The 18,815-nt window shown below is 36.0% G+C and overlaps 3 protein-coding genes across 4 annotated transcripts in view; 2 read left to right on the top strand and 1 right to left on the bottom strand.

The window, feature by feature from the left end:
• sl (small wing phospholipase C gamma 1) overlaps positions 1 to 18,815 on the top strand; it is a 44,738-nt gene that overhangs the window by 15,027 nt on the left and 10,896 nt on the right. The window lies entirely within an intron of this gene.
• LOC136416501 (uncharacterized) lies at positions 4,354 to 5,649 on the bottom strand. Its single transcript, XM_066401697.1, has one exon. It carries the CDS (start codon positions 5,647 to 5,649, stop codon positions 4,354 to 4,356), a length of 1,296 nt encoding a protein of 431 aa, XP_066257794.1.
• LOC136416514 (tigger transposable element-derived protein 4-like) lies at positions 6,841 to 8,781 on the top strand. Of its 2 annotated transcripts, XM_066401707.1 has the most exons (3): positions 6,841 to 6,988; positions 7,126 to 8,002; positions 8,282 to 8,781. In XM_066401707.1, the coding sequence occupies exons 1-3, from the start codon at positions 6,857 to 6,859 to the stop codon at positions 8,560 to 8,562; spliced, it is 1,290 nt and encodes a 429-aa protein (XP_066257804.1). In that variant the 5' UTR covers positions 6,841 to 6,856; the 3' UTR covers positions 8,563 to 8,781. The 2 variants fall into 2 exon arrangements, with proteins under 2 accessions (XP_066257804.1, XP_066257803.1); XM_066401706.1 differs by having other exon boundaries at positions 7,126 to 8,781.

Below are 18,815 nucleotides of genomic sequence, written 5' to 3'. Positions count from 1 at the left end.
CCAGTTCTTGGTGGTTTAGAAGAAAATTTAACTGTTTTTGATTGAAGAAAAAGTTCAGATATGAATAATCAATTAACTTTAAGGGAAAAAATTGAAATAGTGCGTCTTTCTGGTGACAATGACAGAAGTGTAAGGGAAGTGACTAGAATATTTAACACAAGATATCCTAATCGACGTCCGATTACTAAAAGTACAGTGAATCGAATAAATCGTACATTTAATGAAACTGGAGCCGTTGATAGATAATTGTTAAAAAACAACCGTCCTGGAAATAGAAATGAAGGTGATACAGAAATCGCAATTTTAAATTATTTTACTAATAACCCACATGCTACATTAAGAATAGCAAGTTTAGATTTAAATGTACCGAGGGAAAAGATTCGTCGATGCCTGAAAAAGAATAAAATTAAGCCATTTAAACCAAAATTTCTGCATACTTTGGAGGAAGGAGACAAGAACAGAAGATTGGAATTTTGTTTGTGGGCGCAAGGGGAGTATCAAGATAACAACAATTTTCTAAAATGTATTCTATTTAGTGACGAAGCTACATTTACTACTAACGGGATAGTTTCTTCACAGAATTGTAGATTTTGGTCTCATGAAAATCCACGCTGGATTATCAACTGCAAAAGTCAATATTCCCAAAAAGTAAATGTTTGGTGTGGAATAATCTATGACAAACTTATCGGTCCATTTTTTCTTGAGGGCAATATGAATTCTGCAAGTTTTTTAGAACTATTGAGAAATGAATTATCCAATGCGATTGACAATCTTCCACTATTATACACAAGTAACATGTACTTTCAACTTGATGGAAGTCCTATACATAACGCGAAAATTGTTCGGCAGTGGCTAAATACAAACTTTCCCAATCAATGGATCGGACGGAATAGTCCATTAATACAATGGCCACCCAGATCACCGGACCTGACCCCTTTAGATTTCTTTTTGTGGGGTACTCTTGGGCAAAAAGTATATAAAAACCGCCCCAGAAATAGAGAAGAACTATGCATAAGGTTGAGACGCGCCTGTGAAGAAATTACTCCCTTATCTCTCAGAAAAGTAATGAGTAATACTAGAAGAAGATACGAGAAATGTATCCAGTTGAACGGTAGCTTAATCGAAGCAAGTGTTTTTTAAAATGAATTAAATCTCTTTTCGTTACAATTTTTTTTTCACATTGAATCATTAATTAATTTAAATTAAATAAAATTTAATTGTTCTACAACTTTTTTATGGATAAACATTTTTTAACGAAATTTGAAATACAGCCATTTTGAATAATTCTAAAGTTATTACTGAAGCTAAATTTAAAATAAAAAATTCCCTAATGTCTTTTCTTAAAATTTCGTCATAAGAAAGGGGCAAAGTAGACCTTAGATTTTAAGCGAGCGTAACAAGAACTTGTCACAAAATAGAGTTTTTGATGCCCTACAACATATAAAAAAATGATCAAAATCGAACCACAAATAAAAATTTTACAGGGGTGTCCCGCTCTTAAGTGGGTCACACTGTATATATATATATATATATATATATAATCTTTATTTCTCAATTAAGAAATGGGCTATCGACCAATGTGGTCTTTCTGCCCGTGAAATACAACTTAAAGGTATTAAAACTAATAGAAGGGAAGAAAACAAACAATTAGACAGCCGGAAAAATGAAAAACTCACTCCATGAAGTAGTCCAGCAGGGTTTTAGAGGGGAACAGGAATCGGTGTTGTCTCGTCTGTCTTGTTAGGCAAAAGAGGTACAGTAAAGTCCAATTGTGATGGTTGTCCCTCCATTTCGCTTCTAGATGCGTTAGTCTTTCCGTTATTTTAGTCAGTTGTGTGCGTTCATACAGGAGTTCGTTGGAAGGGTTGTGCAAGGGGTTTTGAGGGTGTCTAATTTTTGTTATTAGTCTTAGTGCAATTTGTTCTGTTACCTGTATGTGTTTTTTTGTCTTGACTGAAGCATTCGCTCTCAATATGTGTCCGTAGTCTAGTAACGGTCTGCAGATCGCTTTGTATATATTGGTTGCGGTTTTAGTACTGACTCCTTTGTCCTTGTACGTAAGTCCTCTGAAGTGCTTTGCTCTTTTAATAACCTCCGATCTTACGTTTTGTACGTGTTTTGTAAATTTCAGTTTTTGGTCAAGTATTATACCGAGGTATTTTACTTCTTGTTTTGGTGTTGTTCTTTGTCCGTCTGTTATTATTGTCGGGGAGTTATCTTTAATTCGATGATGTGTTAGTAGTAGTTGGTTTTTCGCGACGTTTGGTGTTAGTCTCCATTTGTAAAACCACGTCATTGTATTGTTTGTTAGTGTCTGCAGTCTTGCAACAGCCTTAGTTGTAGTTCTGTCATGTGCAATTAGTGCAGTATCGTCGGCGTATTGTAGTATGTATGCTGTTTTGTTAAAATGATTTTTGTCCTGTATGTTGTGGTTGTAGATGTCGTGGCAGTAGATGTTGTAGAGAAACGGCGCGAGCGGAGATCCCTGTGGGAGTCCTTGTTCTGGGAAGAAGGTGAAGGAGAGGATGTTGTTAATGCGTACCTGCAGTTGTCGGTTTTCTATTAGATTCCTTATAGTGTGTATTAAGTAATTAGGTGTGTTAAGTTTGTGTAGTTTGTATAATAGTCCTTTGTGCCAGACACTGTCAAAGGCTTTATTTATGTCCATAAAGAGACAGGCAGTTTTGTTGTTGTCCAGATGTGTAGTTTGTACGTTGTTGGTCAGTACAAAAAGTGGGTGTATCGTCGAGTGCATGATTTTAAAGCCGAATTGATATGTTGGTATATGTTGTCCAATCAAATTTTGCAATCTCGTTTTTATGATGCTTTCGAATATTTTGCTTAACGTTGGGAGCAGTGTTATAGGTCTGTAGTCTTGTGCTTGTGTGTTTTCCAGTACTGTTTTTGGAATAGGTATTATTATTCCCGCTTTCCAATTTTCCGGTATCGTGTTCGTTCTAATGCAGTCATTGAGCAGTTCCAGTATGAGCTTGTGCGTCTGTTTAGTTAGGTTTTTCAGTATGTTGCTTTTAATGTTGTCCTTTCCAGGAGCTGTGTTTTTGCTGCGTGTCAGTGCTTCCTCGTATTCAACGTCTGTAATTAGTTGGTATGGGTGGTTTTTGTTGTTTGAAAAGTATCTGTCATACCAGTCATTTATGGAGGTCCAATTTTGTTCTTCAAAATTGGGATTTGTCGATGTGGAAAACGCTCTTTGGAAGTGTCTGGCAAATGCGTCCGCAACGTCTTTGTCAGTGTGCAGTTCAGCTCCGTCCTCATGTATTGTTCCGATCGTACTGTTTTTCTTGTATCGTGCAAGTTTTTTGACTTTCCGCCAGTATGTTTTCCCATTGTCCCGTTCGATTTCTTGGCAAGCTTCCAGCCACTTGTCTTGTTTGTACTGGTATATCAGTGTCTTGACGTTCCTGTTGAGTTCATTTAGCTTTCTTTTAACATCAGGATCTTGTGTTTGTGTATATAGTCTGTACAGTTCTCTTTTCCTTTTGATCAGTCTCAGTATGAATTTGGGTAGCGTGTGTTGGAAGAAAGTATTTTTTACGTAAGGTGAAAATTTCTCTATAGCTGATGTTAATTGTTGTTGAAAGTTTCCTATAGTACACGTCCCTGTCTGCGCTTGAATGTAGCCATGTATGTGTTGTTTTACCTTTTCTATGTCGGTTCTGTGTAGATCCAGTTTCCGGGTGTCTTTCGACATAGCCGTAGGTTGGGCCTGTCCAAGGTCTATGTTAAACGTAATGGCCAAATGGTCCGATCCCAATTCGTTTGTTAAGTCGACGTCATTTATGATATTAGTGAGGTTGGCTGTGTGCAGTAATAAGTCCGGCGTTGAGTCTGGGTTTCCAGGCATCAAAAATGTAGGTGGCGTCTGTTGTTTAACAAAGTCTGAATTTTCCAGAAATTTGTTTAGCTGTGCAGTCTTGCTACGGTTAGGGTTAAAATCACCGATAATAATTGCGTACTTGTACAGGCACGCTTTGGTCAGTACGTTTTGTTCAATGCTGGAATGAGGATGTATGTATACTAGGAATATATGGATAAGGTCGTTCAGGTAGGGAATTGTAAAGTGAAGGCAATCATTTAAGAGATTGTTCAAAGCAGGAGGGTTTGCCTTCCCCAATTTTATGTTGGGCTTGAGTAGTACAGCTGCTCCGCCCCTAGCATTGTAATTCGCGTTACCATGTCTGCAAATGTACTGCCAGTCTCCGTAAGTTGGCGTTTGTCCAAGTTTAGTCTTGGTTTCGACGAACATGCAACAGTCCGTCTTGTTCCGTTCAATGTAGTTGTATATAGTGTGTTTTTTGTGGTACAGTCCATTAATGTTGGCGTATATTAGCTTTAGATTGAATGGTCCGTATTTGTGATTGTTTGTTTAAGTTGATCGCGGGGTTCTGTTGGGGAAATTCGGTTGGGCAGGAGAAGGTCAAACATGAGTATGTACATGTGGGACCCGAAGAATACCACCGAGGTCTCAATGTTGAAGTCCTCTATGCATTGTTTGTTAAGTTTTTTCAGAAGTTCCTCTCGATTATTGTTGTTTGTTTTGTTCAGTTGATGTTTGTATTTGTTGATGATATAGTCGTGTGTGGTAATAGGAGAGTGAACTCTGCTTTCATTCGTTATAGTCTTTGAGACCTCGGCGGACTTCCTGTTGAGACACTTGATCCTAACGTTTGGGATACCCTCAATAGGAGCTGTCGGTCTTCGCGGGCACTTCATGCTCCAAGCCGCGTGGTCCGCAGCGTTGCACGTGGCACACCTGATGGGAAGCGGTGATGTGCATGCCGTTGTTGGATGATTACCCTGGCACTTGCTGCAGCTTATGGGCCTCTTGCAGTCCTCAGTGCGGTGCTCAAACGAACTGCACTTGCCGCATGGTGAGGGGATTGGCGCAGGGGGCTTGCTTTCCACGATCCTGTAGATACGGCCGAGGAAGTGAACCATCCTATCCGTAATCAGTTGCTCGTACGTCTTAAGGTCGCCCGTGATTAACCGCATCATAAGTGTCGGTGCTCCTCTCTGCCTGGAAATGATACGTTTGCAGAACCGTATTTTCAGTTGTAACCTTTCGAGGTTTCGCAAGAACATCTTGTCCGTAATGTCGAGCTCTACCCCCGTGGCAACCACTGAGTAGGAAGGTGTAATGTGACGGATGGTGCTTGTTAGTTTTGATGTTGCGGTGGGCGTGTTCAATAGTTTAAAGGAGGTTATAGCTTTCTGTAGCACTAGAGTTTGGAGTCCTTCATGTGCTTTCCTCTCGTCGTTGGTTTTGACCAGGAAGCTTGTGTCTTGCTTAATGATGATGTCCTTGTTTTTGTTATTTACCTTTTCCCATTCTAGTGCTAGTTGGACCCTGGTCATTGAGGGAGCTGCCAGAACCATAAACGTATAGGAGAATGTTGGTTGTCTTGGAGGTGTGTTCGTTGTTGGTGATGTTATTCCTTCGTCCTGTCTGGCTGAGGAAGCTGTTGCGCTGGTATCGAATGCGGGCCTCTTGGAGTTTGGAGTAGGGGTTGTGGGTGTGGATGGGGTGGCCTTGGGTTTCCTGCCTCTCTTCTTGGATTTGGGTTTCTTGAACTCATCCTCCTGGGACGCCCGGTCCGACTCGGACTCCTGCGAGCTCCCCAGGAACATACCACTTTTGGGGCACCCCCCCGTATGGTACGAGCTGACCGTATGTGTTGTAGAAACAGATATTTGAATATATTCCGGCAAAAAGCGATAAATTGGATAAAAAACGATTGTTTATACCGCTACGGCTAGATATGCACGTCCTGCCCGCACCGAAGCGCCCGAAGCAATCTCTAAAGAAACTAATTTTCCACAAAAGTATGTTTGGATATTGTCCCATTCTTTTTGAAGGGCTTATTTAAGATCTTCTTTATTGGAAATGTGATTTTTTCTGATTGATTTTTTAAATCACAATTTTCTATTACGTTCAGATCTGGACTTTCTTGAGGTATATCTATCACTTTTGGGCAGTTATAGAACAATTAGAATTGAACTTTGTAGTCTTGGTTTGTTATCTTGATAAAATATAAGCGTTTTCAAGACCCAACTGAAAGACACTCTTCAAATTTTGTTTTAAAATATACAAATAAACGTCTTGATTCATAATACCTTCGATGAAATGTAATTTTCCTGGACCTGCTGCGACATACAGCTCCAAACACAAACAGAACCGCCATTGTGTTTCACAGTGGCGTATAACTTTTTTTCCTCAAGGCATTCATTCCCTTTTCTCCATACCTCATGTTGCACATTGGAACCGAATGTGTTAAATGTGAATATGTTAGTGTGAATCTAAATTCATCCCTGAAAATAACGTTCTTGCAAAAATTAAAATTCTTTTCTCTATACAGGGTGGCGCACTTCACCTCCCGTCTCCTATAGCTCGGTTATCATTGACAGTAGGATTTCGATATTTTGTATACTTTACCTGTGTCTTAGGACGTACTCCAGGAAAATATTTCTAATTACAGTAATGTTCGCTTATAACGAACCCGCTTATAACGAACTTTCGGTTATAACGAACTAATCTATGAAGTACGAACTCAAGTACATTTAAACGTATGTTATTTTTGTCATTTATAACGAACCCGCTTACAACGAACCCGCTTACAACGAACTTTCGCTTATAACGAACCTTAAATTTTTAGAAGAATAGAAAATCTTTACGGTTATAACGAACTTAACGCGGGATTTTACCGAAATCCCAAAGAAGAAAAGTAAACAATTCTCGGGGAAAGTCCAAAATCGTTTGAAGCAAATTGCTGACACAAACGACACAGTTGTTCCAGTATATTGATAGCGTTTAAAGAATTCGTTCGTTAAAAAAATCATGAGTTATATCATTAAAAAAAAAAAACGTAAAGCTTTAACTTTAAATTGTAAATATGACATTGTTAAACGGTTGCAGAGACATGCCAAACAGAGTGAAATTTGTTCAGAAATGGGATTAAGTAAATCAACGGTAAGAACAATAAAATATGCAATGTTCACAGATATTTTTTTTTGTTATTCCAGTAATTTTCCGGCTTTGTAATAAATTATGTAATTTGAAATAGTATTAATACGAATTAAAATTTGACTATACATATGTAATTTTAGGTTGCAACAATTTGGAAAAATAAAGAAACAATCCTAAAAACCTTCGAAAGTGGACAACATTCAAATGTAAAAAAAATCAAAAAGCCCAATAATTATGAAGTTGACCAAAGACTCTTAAAATGGTTTTCTCAACAAAGAAATAATAACGCAATTGTTAGCGGTGCTATATTACAATCAAAAGCTGAAGATTTTGCAAGTAAGGTGTCCGGAAACCAGGAACCGAAATTTAATAGAAGCTGGATCGAAAGGTTCAAAAGAAGGCATAATATTACGAGTGGAAGAATTGCTGGAGAATCGACTTCAGTTGATATGAACATTGTAGATGACTGGCTGCAAAACAAATGGCCAATAATTAGGTCAAACTTTAAGGATGAGGACATCTTCAATGGAGATGGAACCGGTTTATTCTTCAAGCTTACACCTGATAGAACACTAAAGTTTAAAGGGCAAACCTGTGAAGGTGGAAAGCTTTCCAAAGAAAGAATCACTATATTTGTTGTAGCGAATTTGACAGGATCCGAAAAAAGAAAGTTATTGGTAATTGGAAAATCTAGAAACCCTAGATGTTTTAAGAATATTGTACAATTGCCAGTAACTTATAAGTCCAATAAAAGGGCATGGACGAATTCAGAGATTTTTATAAATGCATTACGTGAATGGGATGAAGAATTACGCCGTAAAAAAAGAAAAATCATATTGTTAGTGGATAATTGTCCGGCTCATCCCGATGTTAAAAATTTGATGTGGATTACGTTAGTGTTTATGCCACCAAACACTAGTTCTAAATTACAACCCATGGATCAGGGTGTTATCCATAGTCTAAAGAGTCATTATCGACGACTCCTCCTCTCGGAAATGATATCTTGTATGGATAGTGGTAAGGAAAAATTTATTATTACTCTTTTGGATGCAATACGCTTTATTCATATGGCATGGCAAAAGGTGTCAAAGCAAACGATTAGAAATTGTTTTCGACATGCCGGTTTTCTCGAAAATGAGAATTTTGATTCAGATGATGACTTACCATTAGTCGAATGGCTTAAAAAAAATCAATGCAAAAATAAAACCGATATTCAAGAGGATTTTCTTCAAACCAACAACGATTTTCATGAATTTGTTCATGTGGATGACAATCTTGTGAGCGTTGAGTTTTTAGACGATAATGCCATTATTGCGTCTGTGTCTTCTGCATCTGACACTTATGATGATGATGAGGAAGACGAAGATGCAGCATATGAGAATAATGAAATAATATCCGTTCCTACAACCACAGAAGCACTTCGATATGTTTCTAGTATTCGTCAATTTCTTCAATCGCGAAATACTTCACAAAATGTTCTCGATGGAATAGCCCATGTGGAATTACATATAAATGAAATTCATTTCACCACAATAAAACAAACCAAAATTAGCGATTTTTTTCTTTCTAATTCCTAAAAAGTGTTGTTAAATTTAACAAATATGTATTATTTAAATTGGTTACTAGTTGAAGAATGTTACTTGTTGACTTTTTTAAAATATATATGTATGTAAATAAAGTGAGTTATGTATTAATTAAAAAAACAATCATAACACCATTTATTGCTTATAGCGAACTTCGGTTATAACGAACTATTTACTACGGTCCCTTGGGGTTCGTTATAAGCGAACATTACTGTATATAGGGTGTCCCAAAAAAGTGTGACGATACCGAACTTTTTTTTTTTAATGGAACACCCTATTTTTTTTCACATTTAAATGCTTTCTATGATTGTCTACATATTCCTAAAATTTTGTTAAGATCGGTTAAATAATACCAGCGAAAAAAATTAAAAACTGAAAAAAATTACATTTGCGCCTCTAGCTTGAAAAAATAATAAAAAATAGAGATAATGTCTATGTAAAGAAACTACTCAAGATGCTTATTAAGCATGGTTTAATAGTTTTATTAAAAAAGTTTCGATGATCGATATTGTACAGGGTCTTCAAAATTTAGCGTCACATTTTTCAAACTTCAAAGTGTTTTATTTTTCTTATTTTAAATTGGGACCCCCGTATATTTTAATTTAGTTCGATGCAGAATTCAAAAACAAACATTTTTCGAATTACATGTCTGTCGCAATTCTTAACCCTTCGAGAGTTGTTCGCGGAAAACCATTCCAATAGTAATTAAATTGATTAAAAAACTACGGTTGCTATGACAAACGAATTATTTATAGGACTTATTTTATAATTACAAATATCTTACAACCATTACACATCTAAAGTATGTGTTCGAAATGTCCTCCGTTCTGTTGAAGACACAAATTAAGACGACTATGGAAGGTCTTGTAACCTTCTGCAATTCATAAAAAAATCGAAGGTGGCTTTGAACAAATTCGAAAAAAAATTTCGAACACATACTTTAGATGTGTAATGGTTGTAAGATATTTGTAATTATAAAATAAGTCCTATAAATAATTCGTTTGTCATAGCAACCGTAGTTTTTTAATCAATTTAATTACTATTGGAATGGTTTTCCGCGAACAACTCTCGAAGGGTTAAGAATTGCGACAGACATGTAATTCGAAAAATGTTTGTTTTTGAATTCTGCATCGAACTAAATTAAAATATACGAGGGTCCCAATTTAAAATAAGAAAAATAAAACACTTTGAAGTTTGAAAAATGTGACGCTAAATTTTGAAGACCCTGTACAATATCGATCATCGAAACTTTTTTAATAAAACTATTAAACCATGCTTAATAAGCATCTTGAGTAGTTTCTTTACATAGACATTATCTCTATTTTTTATTATTTTTTCAAGCTAGAGGCGCAAATGTAATTTTTTTCAGTTTTTAATTTTTTTCGCTGGTATTATTTAACCGATCTTAACAAAATTTTAGGAATATGTAGACAATCATAGAAAGCATTTAAATGTGAAAAAAAATAGGGTGTTCCATTAAAAAAAAAAAGTTCGGTATCGTCACACTTTTTTGGGACACCCTGTATAATTAGAAATATTTTCCTGGAGTACGTCCTAAGACACAGGTAAAGTATACAAAATATCGAAATCCTACTGTCAATGATAACCGAGCTATAGGAGACGGGAGGTGAAGTGCGCCACCCTGTATATTTATGTAAAACTTACACGTTTGACTATTATTTACTTTGCTAATAAATGGCTTCCTATGAGCTATTCTCCTATGAAAATTATGTTCCTTCAATAAATTTCTCATCGTTTAAGGACTTCCTTTCTTTTTTTAATTTTTTTCAATTTCATCAGTAAGTTTCGGGCTTCGGGACTCTTTGGATCTTCATTTATTTTTCGTAAAATCCCTCATTCATCGTACGAATTAAAATTTTTTTTAGGTCTTTCCCTAAGTTTATTGGACACTCTGTTGTCATTTTTAAACCGTTTAACTATACTCTCAATTATAGTAAAACTTCTGTTAATTATTGGAACTACTTTTCTATAAGATTTTCCTTTTTATAATGACGAATCACTGATTGATGATACTTATTTGGCCACGTTAACGCTCCATTTCGAGAAACATACGGTGGTTCACAGCTTAAATGATGTAGTCCGCATTGCAAAAAGATAATTTCCCTCAGTGGTACAATATTTATTTTGGAAAAATAATATACTGATATTAAATTAATATATTTAAGTGTTCTGAAAGCGTGTAAGTTAATATTTTACTTAGATGTGCCACTCTTAAGTAACATTATATATTTATTGAACTTTACGTTCTATTTAAATATCACAGCTTAAGTGATGTAATTAAAAAGAAACGCCAAAAAACGTGTCAATTTTAATTTACGAAGTGGGCATTGATTTTGCAATTACTTTTTACTTAGTTTAATATTTCACGGCATTATGCCAATCAGTTCAACAAAACTACATAAGAATGGATTATTAAACGACGATCAGTGAAAGAAACTTATTTCTGATCCACTACAATCATACAGTCAAAGGGGCATATTCAAAATGGTAAATATAATAGATATCCATCAACTGCTCAACACATCATTGAGCGTTACCGCAATGAAAATACAAGGTGTCTCTGGATATAGTGCCATAAATTTAACCATATATTTTAGATCCCAAAATATGATGAAAACTTCATATAAACAGTGCGACCGATTTGTTTTGGGGTCAATCTGTAAAAAGTTTATTAATTGTATGGTTTAACCTGGATTTTTTTTAATTCTAAATTTTGATAAATTGCACATTTTCAGCAAAATGGCCTAGTTGTGATATAAAATTCAAGGCCTACTATGACAGTTTGTAGAAGCAAAATTTTAATAAATCATATTAGCGATTTAAAAAAAAATCTATGCACGCCACTAGATTGAGCACCCCTCAAAACGGGCCTGTACAAAATTTTATCGAAAAATTTTAAGTAATAACGGGTTTGTAGAAGAATTAAAAATGCACCCTAGGTACTTATTTATTTTCAAAAATTCATAGCTGGCTATGAAAAACAATTTAAGTGTTTATATTAACTGTTAAACAAATGAAGTCTAAATCGATATTAGAACTTGTTAGTACTTAATACAAATTAAATTATTAATCATTATAATTATGAAAAATTTAAATATTAAAGAAAAAACAGAAATTGTTCGTCTTGATGGCGACAACGTGCGTTTGGCAGCAGAAGCTGCGGCAGAATTCAACATAAGATATCCAGATAGACCAGTAAGTCGAAGTACTGTGCAGCGTATAAATAATATTTTCAATGAAACTCGATTGGTTTCCAAAATTTTGCTTAAAACGAGGCAAAATGGACGTCGTAGACTTTTTCAAAATAACAAACAAATTTTGCAATATGTTAACAATCCCGAAAATAATATTAGAACGCCTAGTTTCGACCTTAATTATAAAGTATAAGAAGATGCCTAAGACAAAACAAAATAAGTTTTTAAGCTAAATTTTTTCCATATGTTGGAACCAGGAGATAAAGAAAGAAAATTAGAATTTTGCTATTGGTTCCAAGGAGAATATTTAAACAATGGTACCTTTTTAAACGAAATTTTATTCACTGACGAAGCCACCTTTACCACAAATGGGGTGGTTTCGAGTCAAAATTGTCGTAACTGGTCAGCTCAAAATCTAGAATTCATTATAAATGCAAGGAGACAATATTCTCAAAAAATTAATGTTTGGTATGGAATATTATGCGACAGAATAATTGGTCCTTTTTTCTTTGACGGTAATTTGAATGCGGTTTTTAATGGGTTTTTTAATTTTCTTAAAAATGAGTTTAGAAACGCAATAGATGATTTACCATTAAGATACCGTCTTAATTTGAAGTTATAATTAGATAGTAATCCTATTCATAATGCTTGCTTGATAGGAAACTGGCTAAATGTAAATTTCGAAAACTGTTGGATAGGGCGAAACAGTTCTTTCTTCAAGTGGCCTCCGAGATCCCCGGATTTAACCTCGTTAGATTTTTTTTTGTGGTCTACTTAAAGAAAAAGAGTATAAGTTAAGTCTCCAAAATTTACAAGAACTACAAGCTAGAATAATCTGTACTTATGTGGAAATTACTCCACAGTAAATACGAAATGTAACTTTGAACATACGCAAAAGAAATGACAAGTGCATTGGAGAAAATGGTGTGTTGGTAGAAGTTACAAAACTTTAATTGTTTCTTGTGATGTAATTTTCACTTTTTTTTTGTTTTATTTGGTCTGTATAAGCTTAAAACCATAACTAAATTGTTATAAACTATAAATTTTTTAAATAAATAATTACCTAGTTTGCATTTTTAATTCTTCTACACAATCGTTACTACTTAAAATTTTTCGATAAAATTTTGTACAGGCCCGTTTTGAGGGGTGCTCTATCTAGTGGGTGCATGGTTTTTTTCTTAAAAAATCGCTAATATAATTTATTAAAATTTTGCTTCTAGAAACTGTCATAGTAGGCCTTGAATTTTATATCACAACTAAGTCATTTTGCTGAAAATGTGCAATTTATTAAGCTCTACAATAAAAAAAAATCCGTGTTATATCGCACAATTAATAAACTTTTTCCAAATTAACCTCAAAACAAATGGGTCACACTGTATATCGAAAGGCTTCGTTTTCGATGTACAGGGTGTGAAAGGGTGGTTCCTAAGGATGGTTTATTATTAATATTTTCAAAATATTTCGAGATAAATGAATGAAATTTTGTACTTTATCATAATTTTCTGAGTTCTGTGGCAGCCTCTGTGCGGATAGGACGTGTACCGAAAATTGAAGATTCGGGCGGACTTCGTCGTTAGATTAATAAATATACCGGGGCCCTTTGTAAAAAAGGATGCACCCCGGCAGTTCGCAAGACTCGGAGTCGGACCGGAACTCTCAGGATGGCTTTCAAAAACTAAAGTCAAAGAAAAGGGGCAGGAAGCCTAATTCTGCCCCTACAACACCTACAACTCCAACCAACCAAACAAAAAGACCAGCAATGGACCGAGCACCCAATAACCCAACTCCAACTACCACAATATCCACACCACATGAATTTCGCCCACACCATAACCATTTTTACAACTGCCGCAACTACAAGAGTGGAATTCGCCATAAAATGGGAAGAACTCAATCCGAACAATATGGACATTATAATTAAACAAGAAAACAACTTTCTCATCAAAACGAACGATGATATCAAAACCATTGAATCCCTCCAACTACTCATCGATCGAAAAGTGGTATCATCTTTTAAACTACAGCGTAATAGCATTACTACAGCAATGCAGAAGTACAGTTCTGATTGCCTAATATCACCGTCGTACGCAGCTGTAGCAACAGGGGTAGACTTGGATATAACAGATGAAATGTTCCTAAAACATCTGAAAAAACTGTCTCTCCACATCAGATTCTGCAAGAGAATTATTTCACGACAGAGAGGAACACCTACGCTCATGATGAGATTAATAACAGGAGACCTAGCGACATACGAAAAGCTAATGAACGACCGTTCCGTGTACTTCCTGGGTAGGGTATTCAGAATAGTGAAGAGTAAACCACCAGCGCCTATTCCAGCACCATGTGGCAGATGCAACCTTTTTGAGGTTGCCGGACTGAAGATTGCAAGACACCAACTAAATGCAGCAAGTGCCAAGGACCACACCCTACATCCAAATGCGAATCGCCTCTCCCCGAGAAGTGCACTGCATGCAACTCAGAGAGCCATGCCGCGTGGAGCATGAGATGCCCAAAAAGACCTACGGCTCCGATCGATGGTATTCCTAACGTTAAAATCAAGTGCCTTAACAGGAGAACGGCCGAGGTGTCAAAAACCATTACGGAAGGAAATAGAATTCACATGCCTATAACAACACACGATCACATATTAAATAAATACAAACATCAATTCAACAAATCAAACAATAATAATAGAGAAGAACTAATTAAAAAAATGCGTAAACAATTTATAGAGGATTTCAGCATTGACACCTCGGTTGTTTTCTTCGGAAATCATATATATATTCTAATGATAGATATGCTCCTGCCTGACAGGAGTTCCCACACTGAACTCCACCAGGATGAACTAAGACAAACAGTAACAAATGTAGAACATTCACTTTAAAATTACTTTACGCCAACATCAACGGACTGACCCGTAAAAAACATCTGACTTTCAACTACGTAGAACGAAATGACATAGACTGCTGCATGTTTGTAGAAACCAAAACCAAAATGGGACAAACTCCGACATACAGAGACTGGCAGTACATACATATGCAAGCACGGCAGCAGTATTAACAATGCTAGAGGGGGCGCAACGGTCTTGTTGAGACCAAAAGCAAAGCTAGGCAAAGCTAATCCTCCCTCCCTAAATAATCCTCTGAACGACTGTCTTCACTTTACAATACCATACCTAGACGACAAATTACATATTTTCCTAGTATACATACATCCACTCTCAAACATTGAACAAAACATTTTGACTAAGGCATGCCTATACAAATACGCAATCATTATCGGAGACCTTAATCTTAACAGAGACAAAACTAAACAACTTAATTCAATTTTGGGAAATTCGGACTTCATAAAACAATATACACCACCGACATTTATGATACCACAGAACCAAGATTCAACACCAGATGTCTTACTTTTCACAAGGAACGTTAAGAAGGACATAAACAAGGTAAACCTGACTAACGAACTTGGCTCAGACCATTTGGCTATGACCTTTGGAATTGACTTTCTACACACATATGGAAGGCCCCCTGTAAATCTAAAAGTCCAGGAATTCAATCTAAACAAAACCGACACAGACAAGGTGAACAACGCATACATGAATATATCCTGACGCAGACGCAGCCAATCTCCCTTGATAACATCCAACTACAACTGACATCGGCAATAGAGGAATTCTCTCCTCGGCAGAAAAACAGTATCTATAAACATACCTTACCTACATTCATACTGAGACTTATTAAACACAAAAGGGAACTACTCAAACTGTATATGCGAACAAAAGACGACGAATTAAAAAGAACATTAAATAACCTTAACAGGAAGGTAAAACGCTAAGAACTCAATACAGACAGGAAAAATGGTTAGAGGCATGCCAAGAAATCGAACAAAATAAAGGGAAAACATACTGGCTACAAATAAAAAAACTATCAAGCTACAAGAGAACAAATGCGATTGGCATAATAAACGAGGACGGAACAGAACGGTACATGGACAAAGATAAAGCTGATGCATTTGCCAGATACTTCCAGAAGCCCTTCAACAACACTACAAATCCAAAATTTGACGAACAGAACAGGATCAAGGTGAATGACTGGCACTATAACTATTTTAACAACACATCAAATCATAAATACGAGTTAATTACAGAGACTGAATACGACGAAGCACTAATTCACATTAAGAACACAGCACCTGGAAAGGACAAAATTAAAGGTAAAACTCTGAAAAGCCTGTCACCAGAAACACACGAAGTCTTACGAAACAAAATGAACAACTGCATCATAAATAACACAATCCCGGATGTATGGAAAAACGGAATAATAATATCTATTCCAAAAAACGGACTGGACAACACACAAACTCAGAACTATTGACCAATTACACTGCTCCCGGTACTAAGTAAGGTTTTTGAACACATAATAAAAAACAGACTTCAAAAACTTATTGGGAAACATATACCAGCGTATCAGTTTGGCTTTAGACAAAATCACTCAACTATACACCCACTCTTTGTCTTGACTAGCAACATACAAACGACACATCTAAACGGCGGGAGGACCGCTGGTTTGTTCGTGGACATCAATAGAGCCTTTGACAGCGTCTGGCACAAGGGACTACTATACAAACTATCCGAACTTGGAACACCACAATACTTACTTCACATCATCAAAAATCTACTTGAAAACAGACATCTGGAAGTACGAATAGACAACACCCTTTCCTTCCCGTTTTTCCCAGAACAAGGTCTCCCTCAAGGGTTGCCTCCTTCACCCTTGCTGTATAACGTGTACTGCCATGACATATACAACCACGCACTACAGGACAAAAAACAGATAGACCACACAGCATACATACTACAATATGCTGACGATACCGCACTTGTAGTGCACGACAGAACTACTGGGAGGGCAGTGGAGAGGCTGCAGATTCTGACGGACGATACAATGACATGGTTTTATAAATGGAGACTAACACCAAACGCCACTAAAAACCAACTTTTACTCTCAAACCACCAAATTAAAAGCAACTCCCCAAAAATAATGGCAGACGGACACACAACTGAGTCAACAAACCACGTGAAATAGCTAGGAATTACAATAGACAAGAGAATAAAATTCACTCAACACGTACGGAACACGAGAGGGGACATCATTAAACGGACAAAACATTTTCGATCACTTACGTATAAAGACAAAGGCATCAGCACAAGAACAGCAACTAAAATATATAAAGCCATATGCAGACCATTACTAGACTACGGACATGTACTAATGGCAAATGCAACAGAAAAAACAGAGAAATACGTACAAACGACGGAACAGATTGCACTAAGACTAATTACAAAGATAAGACACCCCTAAAACCCTTTACACAATCCTTCCAACAATTTACTCTACGAACGCACACACATGACGAGAATAACAGAAAGACTTCGGCAACTACAGGCAAAATGGAAAAACAATCAGCACAACAGGACTATTATGACTCCACTATGCCTAACTAGACTCACTAGACAGTCCCGCTTCCTATTCCCCTCAAACATCCTATTAGAACACTTCCTGCAGTAAATAAAATTCTTTTTTTTTCCTCTTATTGGCATTGTCTAGAATTAAGATTAATTTTGTTAAAGGGCAGAAAGACCCTGTCGAAGTCGATAGCCCCTTTCCTTGAGAAATAAAGATTGTTTATATATATACATATACAGTTGTGGTCAAAATAATAAGAGTGGTAGTGTTGAATTTCAATATATTATCACCAAATATTTAATGAATAAATTACATACTTTGTAATGTATCACCAATATAGAGTAACGTGTACTCATGAAAAAAAATATATAAAAAATAAAAATTATTCAAAACCACAACCTTTACAATATTTATAAAAGAGCATATGGATCTTTTTCCTGGCCAATAAAATAAGAGTGTTCTATTTTTAATTTTTACTTTGGTCGAATGTTGATCAATTTTTTGTAAATCTTATTTGTTTACAATTCTTCGTTTATCTATTATCCGTTAGTATAGTTTTGAGTATCACCATGGGTCGTGCAAAGCACTGTAGTGCTGAAGAAAGGCGTATAATTTTGCAACTGAGAAGTGAAAACAAAACTTACAAATTCATTGCTGATGTAATCAAGCGATCCGAATGAGTTATTGCCAAAGTTTTGAGGGATCAAAAATTAACTGAAATACCAACAGAGACTAGAGGCCGTCCAAGAAAAACCAGCAAATCTATGGATAGAGGAATTGTAAGAAAAGCAGTAAAGAATCCTTTTTCTACATCTTTTGGCATTAAACGAGATCTGGACCTACCATTCAGTACAAGAACTATAAGAAGACGCTTACAAGAGATGAATCTTCATGGGAGAGTGGCAAGAAAAGTTCCGCATTTGAGCAAGAAGAACATCAAGCAAAGATTAGAATTTGCTAAATCCAACTTAAATGAGAATTACAATCGTAACTGGAAAAACATTTTATTTAGTGATGAAACCAAAATAAATTTGTTTGGATCCGATGGAAAACGGTATGTTAGACGATATAAAAATGAAGAACTAAATTCTCGGAATACCTTACCAACTGTAAAACATGGTGGAGGAAACATCAAATTGTGGGGCTGCTTTTCTTATAATGGTGTAGGTCCGCTATATCTGATTAAAGAAAACATGACTAAAGAAATTTATATGGATATACTGGAAACTGTTATGCTTCCCTACGCCGAAATTAATATGCCTCTAAATTGGATCTATCAACACGATAACGACCCGAAACAAACCGCCAAAGTTGTGAAACAGTGGTTCGTAACAAATAAAATTGAAGTGTTGCCCTGGCCGTCGCAATCACCTGACATGAATCCAATTGAAAACCTATGAAAGTATTTAAAAGAACAACTTGCAGATAAAAAAACTTCGAATAAAAGGCTTTTGTGGGAAGAGGTTCAAAAAATCTGGTACGCCACACCGGTAGAGCTTTGTCAAAAGCTAATTGATTCTATGTCAAAGCGATGCACCGCCCTAATTAAGCAAAAGGGACACGT

Source organism: Euwallacea similis, chromosome 23 (genome assembly GCF_039881205.1).
Source record: "Euwallacea similis isolate ESF13 chromosome 23, ESF131.1, whole genome shotgun sequence".
Taxonomy (NCBI): Eukaryota; Metazoa; Arthropoda; class Insecta; order Coleoptera; family Curculionidae; genus Euwallacea; species Euwallacea similis.
This window is presented reverse-complemented; position numbering and strand designations above follow the sequence as displayed.